Genomic DNA, 22,189 nt, shown 5'->3' on the forward strand with positions numbered 1-22,189 from the left:
TCTATACTCAGCAACCAAAATTATCGTCTGTGGCCATATTTACTTCGATTACCACTGTCGCTTGCCGCCTTCCCTGTTCCAGTGCATATTAGCTGGTGAGCCTCCATGTGAGCTAAAACATCACTGATTTTGCTCTCACGGTCTTTTCGTGAGATACGAGTACAAGGTAGCTATACATAGGTAGATTCTTGCAGAAACGTACGCTCTCGTAAAAACACACATTGATGCTCTGTAGCATCAGCCATTGGAGCCTAATGATGATTTCCGTGATGCTTTCGCGCTTACTACTAATTTTGTCCGGTACGGATTCCAGACTGTCGACCATTGTTCAAGCATCAGCCGAACGAGGATTTTGTAATCAACCTACTTTCTCAGTAGATTACAGTTCCTTACACGAGGCATCACAACAACGTTTCAACAGGCAACGCCGGTCAACTGTTGTTTGTGTATGAGGAATCGGTTGGAAACTTTCCTCATGCCAGCACGTTGTAGGTGTCGCCACCGGCGCCAACCTAGTGTGAATGCTCTGAAAAGCTAATCATTTGCATATTACAGCATCTTCTTCGTGTCGGTTAAATTTCAATTCTGTAGCACGTCATCTTCGTGCTGTAGCAATTTTAATGTCCAGTAATGTTGTTCCAGAGCACATACGTCATGGCCACTGTCCCTGTAGTAGACAAGAGTCTGGGTAGGAGTAATGCTTGTTCTCCAGTTGTCCAGTACTGTAAGCGTCAGTAGCACAGAGTGCTGGAGCACGTTGCACGTAACACGCGTCTGCAATACACCAAATGTGGGTAGCCCCATCCCACCATAGTCAGACAGTAGTTGTTGTGGCACTTACGTCACGTACACCGACCCTACGGCAGACAATGTATGGGTAGTAGAGAGTCCTGCAACATGTGCGTCAAATACACCGCCCCTCCAGTAAAGCCAGTGTATGTATTAGGCAGTGCCGGTACCCCCTCCGTCCAGTAGTCTAAGCGTCAGTAGGAGTGTGTCGTGGGGCACGTACGTCACGTACCCCGTGCCCCCGCTGGCGGCAGTGCTGAGTCCCTCGAAGCCGCCACCCCCGCCTCCGCCCCCGCCGAGGCCTCCTGCGCCGGTGCCGATGGTGTTCGTGGGCGGCAGGTAGGGTACTGGGCCCTTGCGCATGCTGACCACCTTGTAGCCGATGTTGGGCCCAGCGATGTACTCCGTGGTGCGCTGCACGCCCTTGTCGTCCAAGTACGTGTACGATCCGCGCACAACGCCAGAGCGGTCGCTCGCCTGCAACACACAAAACACACACTGACGTAATGCGCGCAACATGTAAGGTAGGTGGGGGTAATGCCCCGCATGGGGTAAAGGCCAGCACCGAGGTTTCCAACTGGCTACCATCGATTCTAAAGTTGACCACCAGGCGACTTGTTTGTCTTCTTGTAACTTTCCGTTCCATGACACTTTTGCCAGGCGTGTCAATCTGGAGGTGAGAAAATGTGGTAAGTCTGTTTTTCACCACTTACATGCCACTTTTCTGATGTATTACTCAAAAACTGGATAATGCAAGATTTTAAAAGAAGAAACGACGAGTCACTCGATGACACTATGGCATTTAGGCTTCACTTTCGCGTCGAAATAATCATTGTAGTTAATCCCAAAAATCAACAATGGTGCATTTCTCGTAAAATAGCGACATAGGAAAAGAAAAACTTGGTACTGAGAAGTAAAGACGAGCAAAAGAAAGAAAAGAGCATGCAATAGAAACAAAACGATGTAAGATAGAGTCTACTATATCAATGTCAACGAAAAGGAAAAAAAAGCACATCACAGAGCCAGTTGACTCTTCTTCAGAGTCAGATTCAGACTTCTCACATCATGATGTAGCTAAGGTATGCATGAGTACTTCCTCTTTCGCGAAGAAGTATCCGAAGAAGAAGGAGAAGAAGAAAAACAAGAAGAAAATAACAGCCTGGGATTTCAAGAAAAATCAGACGACTTAACAAAGTAGATTTTTTACTAGGTACCTAATTATTTTGCCTTGGTAACTGAACTCTTTCACGTTACCCTACTAATCCTCCTTTCGTGAGGAGAAGAGTACTATTTTTTGTAAAAAAAAATCCAATCTTTATGATCAAATTTACGATACATTTCAGTTTATATTGCTTTGGGTAAATTGGCTACAATACAAAAATGTTACAAAGGGTTATTTTAGATCTTTTTATTACGCCGTCATCCATATTTACCAATGTTTATCGCAAATGCGTCAAAGAACCACTCTGCGGGGCTTTTCCCCATTTTGTGGGGTAAAATCCCACAATTTGTATTCTAACTAAATCGTAAATTTCTCTGTAATTAATAATTAAGGAGAGATGATGTTGGATGGGTTACAGGTAACAACAAAAGTTATGATTTTAATTTGATATCGCGAGAAAATCTACCTTCCACTGACCGCAATATTAGAAAAACTGAAAATCGTTGGGATTTACCCTTACTTGCACTACATTGTACAGTACTTGTAGCTATCATTAATCTCTGGTTTTAAGTGCTCTCTTCCGCGCTGTCTGTCATTGATTAATAAAAATTTTCTTACATATACAGTAGTAACCAGCACTACTGCGCAGTTTCGACTGTATAGTAATTTTCAAGTGAATTTAGTGTAGACTTTCAACTGAAGACACTTCGTCATCTGACCACTTGTCCACGTCTCTGAGGGTAATGCCCAGCATTCGCCTCTCCAATGCTTTTTTGTGCCCTCCGTTATTCACGAGTGTCATTGTTTCCAGACTGTAAGTTATTAACGGTACGACAGATACATTGTACTCATTGGAGCATCCTTGGTGGTCAGGATGGCTTCAGCGTGTTCGTTGCAACAAAAATTCAAATAAACTTCTCCTTCTCCATGGCAACGCAAAACCTGTGACACGTCTGCGCACTTGAGAGTAGCTCACAAACTTCATTGGACTGTTCTTCCCCATCTACCCTATACCCAGATCTCGCACCCTCCGACTTCCATCTTTTTAACCCAATGACGGATGAACTCCTCGTGAAGCAGAAGATTGATGATGGGGAGGTTGCTGATGCAGCAAGACGTTGTCTCTGCCGCCGACCAGTAGAGTGGCATACGGGTCCTACCGGTCAGGTGGCATACGGCCGTTGCATTGATCGGAAATTATGCGGAAAAATAGTGTTTTGTAGTCAGGTGTACTGAAATTCTGAATAAAACCAAACTGCTTTCAGAAGAAAACTGTTACATTATTTATTAAACACCCCTCTTACGTAGGAGTAGCACTTTGCGGGGATATGAGATTATAACTATCAAAGAGGCTTCGTCAGTTGTAAGTAAAGCAGGTTCCAGATGTAGAACACTAGGGTAAAAGCAATACCCACATAGGTCTCTTGTGACCCGTCTTAGAAGGTACCTGAAATATGTGAATCCTGTAGGTCTAACAGGGGATACTGGAAGTATAGAAATATGGTCAGTACGAATGGTGACAGGTTTTTTTGAGAAATGGGACGGCGTCAGGAGATGGAGAAAGAACTGAACTGATAAACGAAGCAAACTTTCCCGTGAAGTTTCAAGAACCAGCTTTAACTGATAAACCTAGGTACATACTACTAGCGCCGCTGCCGTAGGGGTCGCGAAGGGAACATTACACAAGCTGCACGGAGCAAAGTGACTTTTGAGCAAGCATTCTTTCCGTGATCCATACATAAATGGAACTGGAGGAAGTCCTAGTAAGGGGTAAATGGGAAGTGCCCCCTGCCATGCACTTCACAGTGATTTGCTGAGTATTGATGTAGACGTAGATGCAGAGCCAATAAGCCAATTACCTCGTGCGTGATTACATTCTTTTTAGGATGACCAATATGTGTCTAGATTTTGTATTCCGGATCGTTAGATTCAGGTGGTCGTTCCACCTTAAAACGCTGCGGATAGATATTGCTAGATACGTGAAGGCTGGGTCTGATCTCACTGATTTATCGCCGATAGTTTAATCAACTCATATCTGATCCTTACATCCATACAACAGAATAATATTTCCTAAAAGTTTCTACTTTGCTCACAATCTTTGCACCAAGCATATACAAGTCTCAATATATTTGGTAATAGGTTTGCAACGATACTGCCTCCCTGTACGAAACTGCTTCGCCTGTGAGTAGTTTCATAGCACTGAATATATCATTATCCGTGTCATTTATGTAGGGTGGACAAAATAAAACTCGCACTACAAATTTTTCCGCAGCTTAAGATAGGCAACCCAACTTCCAACATGCACACCCGTGACGGATAATACACGAGGGCTATTTGGAAAGTAAGTTCCTATCCATCGCAAAATGGAAACCATTGCGAAAATCAAAACTGTTTTATTTGCAATAGTTAGCTACACCTTACAGCTACTTGTCTACATAGTCGCCGCTCCCGCTCCGACCTAGATATTTGTCGTAGCGTTGTACCAACTTTCCAATTCCCTCGTCATAGAAGGTAGCAGTCAGTGCTTTCCGCCAATTCTCTGCGCTCGCCTACAGCTCGTTGTCTGTGCCAAAATGTTGTCTTCATAGCCAGCGTTTCGTGTCAGCAGAGATGAAACTCAGGAAGAGACAATTATGGGTGGTCAAACACCTCCCATCGAAAACGCTGGAGGAGCATCTTCACTGCCCCTGCACAGTGCGGCCGAGAATTTTCATGAAAAATGAAACGCACGACAGTTGTTATGCGGGCTGCATGATATCAGGCGAAATGTGTCACCAGGCCCTCATACTTGGCGGGAGACACTATTTTCTAGGCGTCTCTGCGTGTTCACTGAGCGCTCAGAGCTGAAAAGAGCGACATGCCGCGATCTATGGGCATAGTAGAGACACTATGCAACACATCTGTGCAAAACTTCACCGTATTTTCATTTTGTTTTCCATTTCGCGACCTATCGGAACTCACTTTCCGAGTAGCCCTCGTATGTTTGGTTACCTTTCTTAAGGTGTTCTGGGCAATTGTTCTGCCCAACCTGTACATGTCGTGAATAGTAGCGGTCATGTCACACAACTTCGAAGTATGAGGCACGCCACCTGCTACATCTACATCTAACCTCCTGAAATTTTCGAGACTGTCCTTCTCTAATGTGTATCTAGCTCCTAAAAATGGTTCAAATGGCTCTGAGCACTATGGGAATTATCTTCTGAGGTCATCAGTCCCCTAGAACATAGAACTACTTAAACCTAACTAACCTAAGGACATCACACACGTCCATGCCCGAGGCAGGATTCGAACCTGCGACCGTAGCGATCGCGCGGTTCCACACTGTAGCGCCTAGAACCGCTCGGCCAGCTCCTAAGCCCACTATGCTTTATCATTGGGTTGATGTGTGTGCCACTTCAATTAATCGAAAAGAGGGAAGTTTATTCACCATGCTTCCGAAGGAACGGAAACAAATTTCGATTACAGTTTATCAGAACTTGCTGAAAAATCTGCCACTGAGGTTCAACATTTAAATCGTCCAGTTTGGTAGATTCTTGGAAGGAGATGTGGCAATTCTCGGTTGGGGTATGAGGGCGTAGCGCCTTGACCTAAACTTTACGTCGCTGATGATAGTTGAAGATTTTGCGTTTGCTGAGTGTGAGACGAGAGATTGAGGATCGACGGAGGCTGCGCTGTTTATTGCGCTCTTCCGGCGCAGTTCACGGCGGAGCGAGGAACGGCCGAGTCTTAGTGCTTCCTCCCCGCCCAGCTGTTCCTTTCCGCAGTCCTTGGCAGGAACAAAGCGCCGCTAGCCTTGGGGCGGGCGCGTATCCTGCCGCACCGCCCCGCGTAGAACGATGCGCCACCTGGCTATACGACCGTCTGGTCTCCCACACGAAACAATACAGGAGCCATTAGCAGCGCATTTACCGTCTGTCCGTCACACAAGAAAACGACTTGCTAACTGGAATATTCTGCGTGAGGTTCCTGAGACAGACCACCGTAAATATTTATATGACGAGAAAATATACCGGGTTGCGGTTTCTGCAAAGTTGCAGCGGACAATGTGGTGAATTTTAGGACATATGCAAGTAACTTTTAAAGTTTTCAGCTGTCGAATTATGACACTGAATTTTTTTTTATAATGAAGCTACTTCCTTCTCTGTGCCATAGGAAAGAATCTATGAACGGGACTCAAACGACATAGCGTATGTCGTCAGGTAGTTAAAGGACAATAGCGCCATAAACCATTGTCTCGGTGTTCAGTGGACCAACTCACTTCAAAACCTGGACATGAAACCTGCGTTATTTATAGAATCTTTGGGTAGCTTATTAGGAATTCGATATCGGAAATACAAAACTGAGAACAATGGATACAATTTGACGGATCAAAAATTAAAAATTTAGCGAATTCGAGTAAAACTTCCAGTTTACAGTAGAGAGAGGTCGCTGATAACGAATTAGAAGTCGAAATGGCCGTATCGAGTTGTTTCATTCTATATTTTACATTTTCCAGTTTTGAGATTGGCTGTCTTTCATCTACATCTACAGCTACATATATACTCCGCAATCCACCATACGGTGCGTGGCGGAGGGTACCTCGTACCACAACTAGCATCTTCTCTCCCTGTTTCACTCCCAAACAGAACGAGGGAAAAATGACTACCTATATGCCTCTCTACGAGCCCTAATCTCTCTTATCTTATCTTTGTGGTCTTTCCGCGAAATATAAGTTGGCGGCAGTAAAATTGTACTGCAGTCAGCCTCAAATGCAACCGTATGTAAGTTTCAACCCAGAGGAAACACAGCCAACCACTTGCAAATAATTTTTGAACGATGACAACATCCTTAGAGTCCTCGAAACATAGGTCAGTGTATTAAAAAATTATTTGAAATCTGTTGACTGTGTTTTTTCACCGTTGAAAGATTTTGCATTTTTCAATTGAAATCATAGTTACGTTCATCACTTGTGTCATTACGACTTTCAAAAGGGTCCCAGTCGCATGATCCACTGGCAGATGGTTCGCATAGCACATTTTTTTTAGCTCAGATTGCATCTCGAGATGAATGGATCCGAAAATGCCAGAAGCCGATGGAATGCGACATGCATTCTCATGGGAATCTTTGCATGTAAAATCCTCACGGTTAATGCCCGATATGCTTATTCCGAGCTTCCTGCGCAACTTCAACTAGCCGACCAATCGGCGACGGACCAGTTTCGATTACGGCACATCCGTGTATCGAAACTTTGTGGACAGTTGTCGACACCGGGCATCACTGCAGAATACTGCGCGACCGGTGAAGCTGACACGTGGCTTTCACGAAATATATTCTTTTTTGTAGTTCCTCATTGATATGTTTTACTTCTAGAGTTCTCCGCACCAAATTCTAGTAGTTTTGCAGCATTTAGAGAAAGAAACATTATTACACGAAGAGCTGTAATCTTGAAAAAAAAATTATTTGCCAATTTGCGAAAGGATTCTACAGAAAACACTAACGGCATTTTCTGCTCAGATAACAGTTTTTGAGATGACTGCAATAAGGAGGGGCCCAGATCCACCTTGTAGCACTGCCACACTATAGAAGAATGGCCATCCACTAAAACGGTACAAATACGAGCACGCAAATACAAAACTTTTCAGATGTGGGTGATATCTTATGGGACTTAACTGCTAAGGTCATCAGTCCCTAAGCTTACACACTACTTAACCTAAATTATCCTAAGGACAAACACACACACACCCATGCCTGAGGGAGGATTCGAACCTCCGCCGGGACCAGCCGCACAGTCCATGACTACAGCGCCTTAGACCGCTCGGACGCAAATACATTTGAATCTGTCAAGTGTACTATTAAGGTAGTAGGAGAAATATTTACAAAAGTGGAGTCACCCTAAGGAAATTTTGTTGCCAACAATTTCGAATAATATCGGTATTAGTTTAGTTTTAAGTCTGTATACGTCATTACCGGTTAAAAATTACCGATTAAAAATGACGTAAAAGTACGTTCTGGAGTGTGTATTGAACCGGGGACCTAGAAACGATGGAGGGGCTTCATCCCGCAGTAGCCCTCAGTGGTTCACAGCCCCACAACAGACCACCAACCCCACCGCCGCCCCAAACCTTTCCCAGTGTTGTTGTGCGGTTCGGCCCCCAGTGGACAACTCCCCCCCCCCCCTCCTCCGCCACGGGAATGTCTCATACCACAGGAATGTACCCCAAATGTTAGCGTGGTAGAGCAAGTATGGTGTACGCGTACACGGAGGCAGCCTTTGCGCAGCAATCGACGACATAGTGTAATTGGGGCAGAATAAGTGGAACCAGCCCGCATTTGCCGAGGCTGATGGAAAACCGCCTTAAAAACCATGCACAGTCTGGCCAGCACACAGGACCTCGACACTAATCCGCCTGGCGGATTCGTGCCAGGGACCGGCGCGTCTTCCAGCTCGGGAAGCAGCGTGTTAGACCGCGCGGCTAGCCGACCTTCTAGAGTGCTCCACACCTTATTTTATCCTGACAACCAGGCAGGATCGCTATCATATATTAAACAGGCTACACAAGCAATATCTTAAATATATGCAGCTGTTGGATTCACTGTCAACTGTCACGCCGTGTAGCATATCGACTTAAGACTGGAATATCACTGCAGCGCTGGTCAAGTACGCACCAGTGCAATATATACGTTATTTGACGGGGCTGAAGTTGAAAAGAAGACCTCTTTTTGCTGTTCTCCCCATGTTTTGAAATGAGCTGACTTAATGTGCGTGGTCAGGAGAAGAGGTCCCACAATCGTCTGCTCTTCTCTAGCAAAAGTTCGTAAAAACGCACGTCACATAAACTCCGCGTGCTTACCTGTACACTTGAAACCTGTCTATTGTGCTGCACTGTTGCAGCAATCAGACAACTTGCTCCTGAAGCTATTCAGAATGTCACATTACACACGACAGCCGAAAAAATGGATATGGCTTTCCTTAAATGCGGATGTCGCCAAACTGTTAGAGAAACGTTACGGTTGTATGCTGAAAGATATCCTGAGTGTGCCAAAAACTAACTATCAGTCTTTCCAGAAACTACAAAAAAATCAAGAAAGAGTAGGTGCAAAGAATAAAATAACGCAACGGAAAAGAATAGTAGCTAATACTTAAGCAACGGTAACACACTAGCCACATGTCACTGCGGATCAGAGTGAACTGCATGAGAGATTCAGCCAATGACTGTACTGCGAATAATGAATAGCTCTCCAAAACGCAACGACGAGGTAGGGGGAGCAACTTAATACACTAATTTCCCGGTGGAAAAAATGAAATCGCTGGAGCATGTGGCCAGAGTTCTCCCAGGCATCGATAGAAAGATGGACGTCACATGACTTGAGGTGAGCGTGATTATAGCGCCAAATGGGGTTGGCCCCGTAAAACTTGGCAGTCGAAGGAACAGGAAAAGACAGCGTGTGTCAAACACAGGGCAGTTAACGCCCCTACAACACGGCCTGAGGACGACATCTGGATCACATCACACAGAGAAGACTCATCGGGAAACTGGGAAGGGACGAAGTGTGGCCAGGGTAGGCTAGGTGTTTGGTATTGCTCGCAGCATTGATTCACCTGCATGGGGAGATACCGTAACAGATGAGGTGGTCGAATACGGTCAACTATAGCAGCAGATTACTTGCTACATTGTGCAACATGTAAAATGACCTTTTCTTAATAATATTATGAATATTTATATGTGTGTTTGGAGAGAGAGATTGATTTCTGATTGAGATTTTAACTTTTAAGACGTAACTGGTACCTCAATTTTAGTTGCTGCCTCCTTGGATGATCAGCTTCTGCACCGGTTGTTGATGTATTGCAATTTGGAGGAAGTTATTATTCTTTAAGGTTTAAAATACGACTCTGTTAGTTACTTGGCCGTATTGCGGATAGCTTTGAGCCCAAGTTTTCGTAGCTTTTCATACCTAAGGGACCACTGTCGTAAGTAAGTAAGATCAAACAGCAATCTGCTTTTCGTGAGAAAAGGAGATTGCTTGACACACAAACTTCCTTCAAACTACACGTCCTGCTACATCAAAATTGGTCAGTGGAGTTCAGCACCATACTATTGTACAAGAACATAAGGCAATTACTGTAATTAAGAAATTATGAGAGGTTGTTACTTACTGAATGAAAACTATAGAGAATGCATTTCTTTTCCTGTATTTTAGTGAACTTTGTACACTTACAATACTGTCAATTGATAGACGGCGACGACAATAAAGTTCACCTCATTTTCCAAAAACAAGATATTTCTATTCTTCACTTTCAGAAAATTTATATACAGAAATGTTTGGCAGCTCTCACACATACTTCACTCGGTTTTATCACTAAAATATCAATTTTCATTAAATGTAACAATACGTTCTGAGCGACGGCCTAGCATCACGTCCTCTTTGCACAAGATACAGATTAACAGACATTTTTTTATTAAATCAATTGTCTTTTTTTTTAGAGTCCATACTCAAAGATTGTGCGCTAAAGAGTTTCTTGCTGTCCAGCTGCGCTTCAGTTCACTTCAAATACTTTTTGAATCACATTTACATTTTCGGTATTTACATACATTACTGAGCTTCTCAGAATAAAATCAGGCACAAATTAGTTAACGAAAAAAAAAAGCAGTGAGGCACACACAACATTACAAACCAGCAGAAAGTGAGCCGCGTCAAACAGTTAGTACAGTGGCAGCCACATTTAACAGGACTGCGAGGCACGCAATTTCACGCTGCTCAGTTGCATGGATTCCGCAAACAGAGATCATGTGAAACTCAGCTCGCCCTATTTGCCCAAGAAATTCACAGTGCCGTAGACACTGGCGAGCAGATTGATGCCGTATTCCTGGACTTCAGGAAGGCATTTGATACGGTTCCGCACTTACGTTTAGTGAAAAAAATACGAGCTTACGGAATATCAGACCAGGTTTGTGATTGGATTCAGGATTTCCTAGAAGAAAGAACACAACATGTCATTCTTAACGGTTCAAAATCTGCAGATGTAGAGGTAATTTCGGGAGTACCGCAGGGAAGCGTGATAGGACCTTTATTGTTTACAATATACATAAATGACTTAGTTGACAATATCGGTAGCTCCGTGAGGCTATTTGCAGATGACACGGTTGTCTACAAGAAAGTAGCAACATCAGAAGACTCGTACGTACTCCAGGAGGACCTGCAGAGGATTAATGCATGGTGCGACAGCTGGCAGCTTTCCCTAAACGTAGATAAATGTAATATAATGCGCATACATAGGGGCAGAAATCCATTCCAGTACGATTATGCCATAGGTGGTAAATCATTGGAAGCGGTAACGACCGTGAAATACTTAGGAGTTACTATCCGGAGCGATCTGAAGTGGAATGATCACATAAAACAAATAGTGGGAAAAGCAGGCGCCAGGTTGAGATTCATAGGAAGAATTCTAAGAAAATGTGACTCATCGACGAAAGAAGTAGCTTACAAAACGCTTGTTCGTCCGATTCTTGAGTATTGCTCATCAGTATGGGACCCTTACCAGGTTGGATTAATAGAAGAGATAGACATGATCCAGCGAAAAGCAGCGCGATTCGTCATGGGGACATTTAGTCAGCGCGAGAGCGTTACTGAGATGCTGAACAAGCTCCAGTGGCGGACACTTCAAGAAAGGCGTTACGCAATACGGAGAGGTTTATTATCGAAATTACGAGAGAGCACATTCCGGGAAGAGATGGGCAACATATTACTACCGCCCACATATATCTCGCGTAATGATCACAACGAAAAGATCCGAGAAATTAGAGCAAATACAGAGACTTACAAGCAGTCGTTCTTCCCACGCACAATTCGTGAATGGAACAGGGAAGGGGGGATCAGATAGTGGTACAATAAGTACCCTCCGTCACACACCGTAAGGTGGCTCGCGGAGTATAGATGTAGATGTAGATGTAGACTTCATGGGGGGTGGTTTCCTTACCCAACAACCAGTACGCTGAGTTCCGCTGACACCTGCATATCAGCGGTGGTGCCAAGTGCGTAGGGACTGTAGCAGCGAGGTGCGACGTCGCTTTTGGTCTTCCCGCATAGGGCAGATTCAGTCTGAGTAGTGATTCTGGATGTATCGTCACATGGCAAGTGGTGCAAAGCGTGTTGCACCCACGAACATTGTCGACATGGTCGTTTTGGTGGCGCAGGTGTTATGGTATGACGAGGCACAGTGTTGCATTGGCGTACTGACTTCCAAATCATTGAACACGGTGCACTCACCGATCAAAATTACTGAGATTATTTTTTCGCCATGTGGGTGTTTTCAGGAATCCGTTCAGCAATGACTTCTTTTTTATGGGTGACACTTCCAGACAGCGTCGAATAACGGGGCTGAGAAGTTATTATAATGTGAGGTTAATGTTTAAAGGTGAGGGAAATCCCCGAGAACGCGGACAATGCAGGTTGGCGCGTGAATTTGGCAGTAGAGAGAGATGTGTTCTGGAACTGTTCAGAAGCAGAACAGAGATTACGCGGCGCGAAAGTGACGGTTTTTAGTACGGTACGGTAACGTTGCTTATAGACAGTTAAAAGTGAGCTTACAACAAACACGAACTGGGTTTATGGTGTGTCAGCAAGTCAGATGGACAATAAGGCTTGCAGGATGCAAGGTATGAAGTGATCAGTGTCTGCAGCTAATGTTGCAATGTGATCTTACTACTATATGAGATCCATTGATGAGCACAAGCAACGAACTAGTAGTTGTCATACGACAGTGTTTTTATGAACAGTGCATTTTATACCGCCGCCATAACAAGTACATTTATCCGTAGCGAACCAGTTTATGTTTCTATCAAGTCAAGTTCTCTACAGTGTAATGTCTGAGTGAAATAATAAGTTTGTGATTCAAAGTGCATTCCACGAGTGTCATCAATTATTTACAGAAAATAGTTCATTATTATCCCAAATCCATCACTGTGTGTGCAACAATACCACTAAAAAGGCTATATTACGTGAGTATCGGCGTATTAATGCAACAAGAGGATATAATCGGAGTTAACGTCGAAAATTTCCCACAAACGCCGGATTATGCAACTGACAGAAGACGCCAGGTACTGTACCACATTAATTACAGTTCAACTCGATGTGGTGGCATTTCAGTACATTATCAACGTAAAAACTCATTCAGTTTCATTAGAACAAAATGATTCTAAAATAATGTTTTTAACATCTCTAGTAACCATCAGTTCTATAGTGTTCATTGATTATTCAGTTAAAGAATTTATTGCCACCACAGTACTCATTGTACCTTCAGTACAATGCAAATTCAGTATCATTAAAATCATTACTGACAGTTGGTATATATCACTCTACCTTACAGCAAGTTCAAGTGTTTATCATATGTGTGTGTATATTGTGTTACGTAAATGTTGTTCGCCTGCTAGGCGTGATTAACGTACACCAGTTAGTGCATTCTGTTCAGTCACTTCAAACAGGTTATTTTTGTTAATGAAAATCAGAATTTATTTAATATTCGATTTCTTGTACGCCATCGGCAATATTTATTCAGTAATTCCGTGTAGTAGTCTGAACTACATAGCAAAGCTATTCACGCTTATTACACGCGATAGCCGCTTTCCAGACGTTCGATGCCGCATGGTCTAAAAATATTACAGTACATTCGGATAGTGGCATCGCAAGACACACGCATCGAAGACCGTCCGGCAGCTGCCAAAGACGCTGGTGGAGGAACTGAACACCCCGCCACAAGAATTCATTACTAGGCTGGTGGCCAATTTGGGAACACGTTGCACAGCATGCATTTCTGCCCGTGGTCATCCAACAGCTCACTGAGAACCATGTCCCGCCTTTTGTAAAACCCATAGGAAGGGCGGTGACTTCATTGTGATTATTTATTACCTTTGAACAACACTGTCATTTCTTTTCGTCGCACTGCGTATTCCTTTCGGTTACTTTCTGTACTATACTGTATCAATTCTTTCTATGTATGGTCTAAGTTTCCTCAAACTATGTTACTTGGCTATCACAGCATGCCAAAGTTATTTCGTCTTCACGTTGTGCGCGCCAGTACGCAACGAATTCAGTCTTTTTCCGTATTTTGCTTCTTGAAAAGCTTCATATCACTGACTTTCAAAATCAGTTTTGGAAGTATGGAGTGATGCGGCGTTCCCATGCAACATCGTGGAGAACTACTCTTCACCAACGTGCACTACCGGTGAGTTAAAAATCCATCCTATCTGAGAAAAGTGGATACCCAACTGTGAACATTCAGTCCGAGATTTTCAAGAATCGCATAATTCGTCACTGTGTCGTCTCCTAATACATATGCCAAAGCTGCAATCGAAAGACATCCTGCAGGACGTAAGACAATCTATGCCCAAGGCTGAAGATTTACCATTTCCGCGTTTGAAGATCGTCGGATCACCCGATCGGGAAATAGAAAATGACCTGGTCGTTACTGGACTTATCATCTAAACTAAGGCTTTGGGCTACAATAGACGTTACTACTGATGGAGAGATTGCTCTATATCTAGCTTGCAGTACGTACATCCGGTGCTCTACGAACTCCTAACTTCAATAGCATAATGGTCTGTAAGCAAATAAAAAAGCAGTGCTATCGTCTAGGAAGAAAATGTTGCTGACACAGATTCAAAACTACTCAAAAATTCAAAAATGAATTTTTCCATGATATGTACTCCTCTATGATTTATGCGAACATTCAAATGTTTCAAATGGCTATGAGCACTATGGGACTTAACATCTGAGGTTATCAGTCCCCTAGAACTTAGAAATACTTCAAACTAACTAACCTGAGGACATGACACACATCCATGCCCGAAGCAGGATTCGAATCTGCGACCGTAGTGGTTGCGCGGTTCCAGCATGTAGCGCCTAGAACCGCTCGGACACAACGGCCGGCTGCGAACATTCCGTGGTACAGACTTCAAGTGCCTGAATATCCCTCGTTTTCGTAAGTACTATGGGTAAGACATTCCTGATGAGTCGATATTAAGGAAAACTTATTTAGATTTTTGGTACCAGGAGGCTCCGAAGAGTGTACCACGCGATATAAGTAATCACACACGTATCGATTGACGTTTCTTGACGCTACGCTGCCAACCACGTTATTGGTGAAGTTGCCGTAGAAAATCCCCCAAAGTCATTATCGATTTCCTACACAGTCTTGGAATCCACAAATCATTCGACAGTAGCTCATTTTGTGAATCACAGTCTTAAAGTGCTAATGTTTGTGGGAATTGAATACTTTGGTGTGATGAACGACACCTTCCTTTAAATATAGAAAAATGTAAGTTAATGCAGATGAGTAGGTGAAACAGTCTCATAATGTTCTATTATAGCATTGGAGGTGTACTGCTTGACACAGTTTCGTCGATCAAATATCTAGGCGTAACACTGTAAAACGATATTAAATTGAACGAGCGCTCAAGGGCAGTAGCAGAGAGGCGAATTCTCGACTTCTGTATTGTTAGGAGAGGTTTGGGAAAGTGATTCATCTGCAAACGAGACAGCATATAGAATACTAGGCTGACCCATTCGCTAGTACTGCTCGAGTGTTTGGGATCCTCAGCAAGTCGGTTTAAAGGAAGACGTTGAAGTAATCCAGAGGCGGGCTGCTAAATTGGTTACCGGTAGGTTTCGTGAGACGGGAGTATTACGGAGATGATTCGTGAAAGCAAGTGGGAATTCCCGGAGGGAAGACGACTTTCCAGAAAATTTGGAGTACTTGCATTTGAAGCGAACTGCGGACTGATTCTACTTCCGCCAACATACATTTTCGTGTGGACCACGAAAAAAGATAACAGAAATTGGGGCTCGTACGGAGGTATGTAAATAGTCGTTTTTCTGTCGCTCTGTTTGTAAGTGGAACAGGAAAGGATATGACTAGCATTGGTACAGAATACCCTACAGCATGCACCATAACGCGGCTTGCGAAGTATATAAGCAGATACGGATGTAGAACATTGCACATCATAATCAACATTTTTCTAGGTGGAAAATGATCTCTTAATATCGCAGGTCGTTGATGGTGTCAATTTTAGGAGACAAAATACGAGTCCAAGACAGACGAGCGTCTTTTTCTCACTCACTGCGGGTGTTGAAAATACACTCCTGGAAATGGAAAAAAGAACACATTGACACCGGTGTGTCAGACTCACCATACTTGCTCCGGACACTGCGAGAGGGCTGTACAAGCAATGATCACACGCACGGCACAGCGGACACACCAGGAACCGCGGTGTTGGCCGTCGAATGGCGCTAGCTGCGCAGCATTTGTGCACCGCCGCCGTCAGTGTCAGCCAGTTTGCCGTGGCATACGGAGCTCCATCGCAGTCTTTAACACTGGTAGCATGCCGCGACAGCGTGGACGTGAACCGTATGTGCAGTTGACGGACTTTGAGCGAGGGCGTATAGTGGGCATGCGGGAGGCCGGGTGGACGTACCGCCGAATTGCTCAACACTTGGGGCGTGAGGTCTCCACAGTACATCGATGTTGTCGCCAGTGGTCGGCGGAAGATGCACGTGGGACCGGACCGCAGCGACGCACGGATGCACGCCAAGACCGTAGGATCCTACGCAGTGCCGCAGGGGACCGCACCGCCACTTCCCAGCAAATTAGGGACACTGTTGCTCCTGGGGTATCGGCGAGGACCATTCGCAACCGTCTCCATGAAGCTGGGCTACGGTCCCGCACACCGTTAGGCCGTCTTTCGCTCACGCCCCAACATCGTGCAGCCCGCCTCCAGTGGTGTCGCGACAGGCGTGAATGGAGGGACGAATGGAGACGTGTCGTCTTCAGCGATGAGAGTCGCTTCTGCCTTGGTGCCAATGATGGTCGTATGCGTGTTTGGCGCCGTGCAGGCGAGCGCCACAATCAGGACTGCATACGACCGAGGCACACAGGGCCAACACCCGGCATCATGGTGTGGGGAGCGATCTCCTACACTGGCCGTACACCACTGGTGATCCTCGAGGGGACACTGAATAGTGCACGGTACATCCAAACCGTCATCGAACCCATCTTTCTACCATTCCTAGACCGGCAAGGGAACGTGCTGTTCCAACAGGACAATGCACGTCCGCATGTATCCCGTGCCACCCAACGTGCTCTAGAAGGTGTAAGTCAACTACCCTGGCCAGCAAGATCTCCTGATCTGTCCCCCATTGAGCATGTTTGGGACTGGATGAAGCGTCGTCTCACGCGGTCTGCACGTCCAGCACGAACGCTGGTCCAACTGAGGCGCCAGGTGGAAATGGCATGGCAAGTCGTTCCACAGGACTACATCCAGCATCTCTACGATCGTCTCCATGGGAGAATAGCAGCTTGCATTGCTGCGAAAGGTGGACATACACTATACTAGTGCCGACATTGTGCATGCTCTGTTGCCTGTGTCTATGTGCCTGTGGTTCTGTCAGTGTGATCATGTGATGTATCTGACCCCAGGAATGTGTCAATAAAGTTTCCCCTTCCTGGGACAATGAATTCACGGAGTTCTTATTTCAATTTCCAGGAGTGTAGTAGCAAAAGTCACATAGCCTGAATGCCTGAGTTGACTGCCTATAATGTCAGCTTGGTTTGAATTCTCAACAATTTCTAACGATTTCTTCATTCTTAAAAGACACTAACTTTGGTGCCGTTATAAGGCTCTACATACGACCAGAATTTCTCTGGGTTTTGTGAAACAATTTTCGACAGTATTTTTCTACCGTAGTCACTGAAAGCTTCACGTCTGTTCTCTTGACAATCAAAAGTGTTTCAATCAACGTTTTTCTGTCTATAGCTCCCTCCTCCCTACTTTATTTTACACCTATTATGCTGTAAGCTTTGTTCCCTTTAGTGTTTCTTTACAGCGACTGTGTAGCACGGAGTGTCCCTCCCGTCACTAACCGTTCTGCCGGGTACGTATCTATCCAACACATGGTCAACTATTCTTTCAAACTAAGGCCTTAGTTCCTCTACATGCTATTATCCTAAACTAAAAGTGTCAAGTTCCTCATAAAGGTATGACACCACTACTACTACTACTACTACTACTACTACTACCACCGATGATATACGCCTTTTTACTTGTTTTAGTTGCCTTTTGTATGTTGGTAATCATTCTTGCTACAACTGCCTCATGGTTACTGATACCAGCTTCGATTTGGACATCCTCGAAGACGTCAGGTGTATTTGTTGCCGCTGGATGTAATATATCACCATCATGAGTGGTTACCGAACCATTTGGTTCAAAATGGTTCAAATGGCTCTGAGCACTATGGGACTCAACTGCCGAGGTCATCAGTCCCCTAGAACTTAGAACTACTTAAATCTAACTAACCTAAGAACATCACACACATCCATGCCCGAGGCAGGATTCGAACCTGCGACCGTAGCGGTCTCGCGGTCCCTGACTGTAGCGCCTAGAACCGCACGGCCACTCCGGCCGGCGAACCATCTGGCCTAGGTAGTTTTCAGAGAAGGCATTTAGTAACGTTTCGTTTTACTTTTGAATGCTTAGAATCTCCGCCGATGATTACAAAATGGCTGCGGAACTCAGATAGGGCCTACTAGTGAAGTGAGATTTTCCCTAAAGTCTTCGGTTAAATCAGGAGGTGAGTTTGGGTATCGACAGTAGGATGAAATCTAAATTTTATGCTCACACCTGATGCTGACCCTTTTCCGAAGGGTCTCTCATCTAGTTTCAGTTTCTATCACGATAGTTTTCAGTTCATTAAATTACACTGTACGAAATCCTGCAACCGACTACAAGCTTTCTTTAAATGATTTTATAATACCAATACTAGTTTCGGACCTGAGCCCATCGTCTGGTGGTAGCATTAACTTCTTGCAAGTTTTATATTTGTGCCTCCCAGAAAAGCCTCTCTCGTCTTCAGGAGGGCTCTTCTGGACGACACAACTGTAAAACTTGCAAGAAGCCAATGCTACCATCCGACGATGGGACAGGCCAGGAAATGGTAATGGTGTAATAAAATCATTAAAGAAAACTTGTGATTGACAGCAGCAATTCCTACAGTGTAATGTACTAAAACAACTGCTGTGTTCTCCAACCAAAATGAATAAAATAATGAATACTTCAGTTTTCTGTCAACTGCGAGAAATGCGCTGCCTTCATTTCCTGTTAGCCTCACCTGTCGATGTACGCTTCAATTCTCTCCAAAAACCTCACTCCTGTGAACTTCCAGTTTTAACCAGCTTTCTGTAACACTTCAGACTCTGGCACTTTGTTGCCAAAGCTTCAGCAGTTAACCACTAGGATGCTGTTGCCTGACAGGGGCATTCCTTCGGATCTTACTCTGTTATTTCAGGACATGCTTTAACAATCATTATCTGGAAGGAGACTCGCCAAATCTAAAAAATCATTATGTGCAACCAACATAGTCAGCTAGCCAGGTAACAACCCCTGATATGCTCGTAGTACACACCTCACCCCATTATGGAGACCTAAAGTCCTTCATCTTATGCCACAAATGCAGGAAGCCACAGCGTAGCTTTTCGATGAACCTTTTAGTCTCTTGTCCAAGCCTTCCACTCGACTCAGAAACTCCTTGAGCAATGCTGAGGTTCTCAATCTTCTCTGGAAGTCACTGGAATGATCCAAGTTTGACCGCAGAGTCCAGACGACAGGCATCGTTTATCCAATTATGAGCTACTATCTGCAGTTCGTAACACACTGTTCTCTCAGTGGCTGCCGGAACAGCCTCTTCTACACGTTGAATGAGGCTCCTAGGAACACTCACTGAGCTCACATGGCCTTCCCGTCACTTGTGGCGATTTTTCTGAGGAATACCAATATTCATCATACTTTTGAGCTGTCAACGATTAACAGACAACAACGTTTTTGTGTTTGTCTCCCCTTAACATGGGACACAGCATGTTCCTCAACCACGGAGGTGAGTCTCAGTGTCTCATTGTCGGTTATAGTAGAAGAGAGCATCTGGAACTTGTTAGTTAAGGGACGGGTGTGACATACTAAGTTCTGCCTTGTCCCTGCCTCCCCTGAACAGGACTTCTCGACCTCCCACTGACACACCATTTACGGTCTAGTGGACGCGTTGTGAGACATCCCTTATTTCCTACAGAAGAGACACTGTCCATAGGAGAGGACAGTACCTCAGTTACCTTTGGTATCTCTGGTACATGAGTATCGGTGGCCTTCCCAAAACATCCATTCGTAGAACTTCCAATTGCTTGACAGTAATCAGGGCGATTTCCAGATGCTTACGAACAGCAACTAACTCAACCCTTGCCTGAACACTCCATACGCTGTCCGGCTTCGTTATACCTGGTGCAGTGTCTTTCTGACCAGTAAACATGTGGTGTCACCGCCAGACACCACACTTGCTAGATGGTAGCCTTTAAATCGGCCGCGGTCCATTAGTATACGCCGGACCCGCGTGTCGCCACTGTCAGTGATAGCAGACCGAGCGCCACCACACGGCAGGTCTAGAGAGACGTACTGGCACTCGCCCCAGTTGTACAGCCGACGTTCATAGCAATGGTTCACTGACAAATACGCTCTCATTTGCCGAGACGATAGTTAGCATAGCCTTCAGCCACATTTGCTACGACCTAGCAAGGCGCCGTATTCAATTGATAATTAATATTATAAAGCATGTACCGTAACGAGAGATGTTCTACAATTGTGGATTAAAATTAAGTATTATATCAACTACTTACTTGATTTGCAATTCTCAAGATATTGTCCTGTTCCAGACCTCACGCTAGTCAGCGTGTAATTAAACGCGTGCATTTCGGCCTCCTCTAGAAAAACAGTGTTGGCTCTTCTGCCAACACTACAAGACAAATAACTTTAAACTAAGCTTGCTTACTGTATATTAATTTATAGGTATGATGCGCTACAAATATTACCAGTAGCCACTCCTATTCAAAGAGAAAACCTAATTAACACCATATCACACCGAATCACAGTAACAGTAAATCACAAATACCCATTTGCTACGCAACTGGTGATGCCCAACACGCGTAACTTCGTAAGTTCACGGAATTAATACGTTTGCAACCGTCTACAAATTCTCAAACCTGTACCTTCTTTCGCGTAACATAATTATAATTAAATTAGGAAAAGACTGGTTTTGAAAGAGAATAATTTGGCTTAAATTTTTAAAAGTTCAAATAAACATTGCAATTGACAGCACGGTACGAGATTTTTCGCGTGATTTCCCTAAATCGCTCCAGGCAAATGCTGGGATGGTTCCTTTCAAAGGGCACGGCCGACTTCCTCCCGCATCCTTCCCTTAATGATTAGACCAATGACCTCGCTGTTTGGTCTCTTCCCGCAAAACAACCCAACCCAGAGATTTTTCACGGCTCTCGCAAATCTACGAAAAAACACAATATATCACGAAGTACACGAGTGTTGACATAATCAGTAAAAGAATCCGTAAGAACGATACGAACACTTTTGAAGAACGTAAAAATCTAGACTTTTTCAAAGCGGATCTATCTGTGACACGTGGTGCCACACAAACGAAAAGTCATGCAGAAAGTGAACACTACATCATCAACCTTTTTTCTTTTCTTTTCACTTTTGAGCCATCAGTCTTCTGCTGGTTTGGTGCGGACCGCCACGAATTACTCTCCTATGCAAACCTCTTCATCTCACACTTGCAATCTACGTTCTCAATGATTTGCTGGATGTACTCTAATCTCTGTCTTTCTCTAGAGTTTTTGCCCTCTCAGCTCCCTCTAGTGTCAATGAAGTCACTGCATGATGCCTTAACAGATGTCTTATCAGCCTGTCCCTTCTCCTTGTCAGTGTTTTCCACATTTACCTTCCCTCTCCTATTCTGCGCAGAACCTCCTCATTCCTTACCTTATCAGCCCACCTAATTTTCAACATTCGTCTATAGCACCACATCTCAAATTCTTTGATTCTCTTCTGTTCCGGTTTTCCCACAATCCGTGTTACCTACGATACGATTCTGTGCTTCGAACGTACATTTTCAGATATTTCTTCATCAAATTAATGCCTATGTTTGATACTAGTAGACTTCTCTTAGCCAGGAATTCCTTGGTACTTCCGTATTCCACTTCTTCCCGACTAATCTCCTAAACTTCAGCCTACTCTTCATCACTATTACATTTTGATCTGAGTCTGTATCAGCTCTTTGGTACGCCTTACAATCCTTTCCTGATTTCGAATCTCTGTCTGACCATGATGTAATCTAAGTGAAATCTTCCCGTATCACCCAGTCTTTTCCAAGTATACC

The 22,189-nt window shown here is 44.4% G+C and overlaps 1 protein-coding gene across 1 annotated transcript in view; it reads right to left on the bottom strand.

The window, feature by feature from the left end:
* Positions 1-22,189, bottom strand: part of LOC126418761 (collagen alpha-2(V) chain-like) — a 124,718-nt gene that overhangs the window by 40,176 nt on the left and 62,353 nt on the right. Inside the window, exon 5 of the mRNA XM_050085686.1 lies at positions 1,022-1,266. Within this exon, the coding sequence (XP_049941643.1) occupies positions 1,022-1,266 (245 nt within the window). The remainder of the gene's footprint in view (positions 1-1,021; positions 1,267-22,189) is intronic.

Source organism: Schistocerca serialis, chromosome 9 (genome assembly GCF_023864345.2).
Source record: "Schistocerca serialis cubense isolate TAMUIC-IGC-003099 chromosome 9, iqSchSeri2.2, whole genome shotgun sequence".
Classification (NCBI taxonomy): Eukaryota; Metazoa; Arthropoda; class Insecta; order Orthoptera; family Acrididae; genus Schistocerca; species Schistocerca serialis.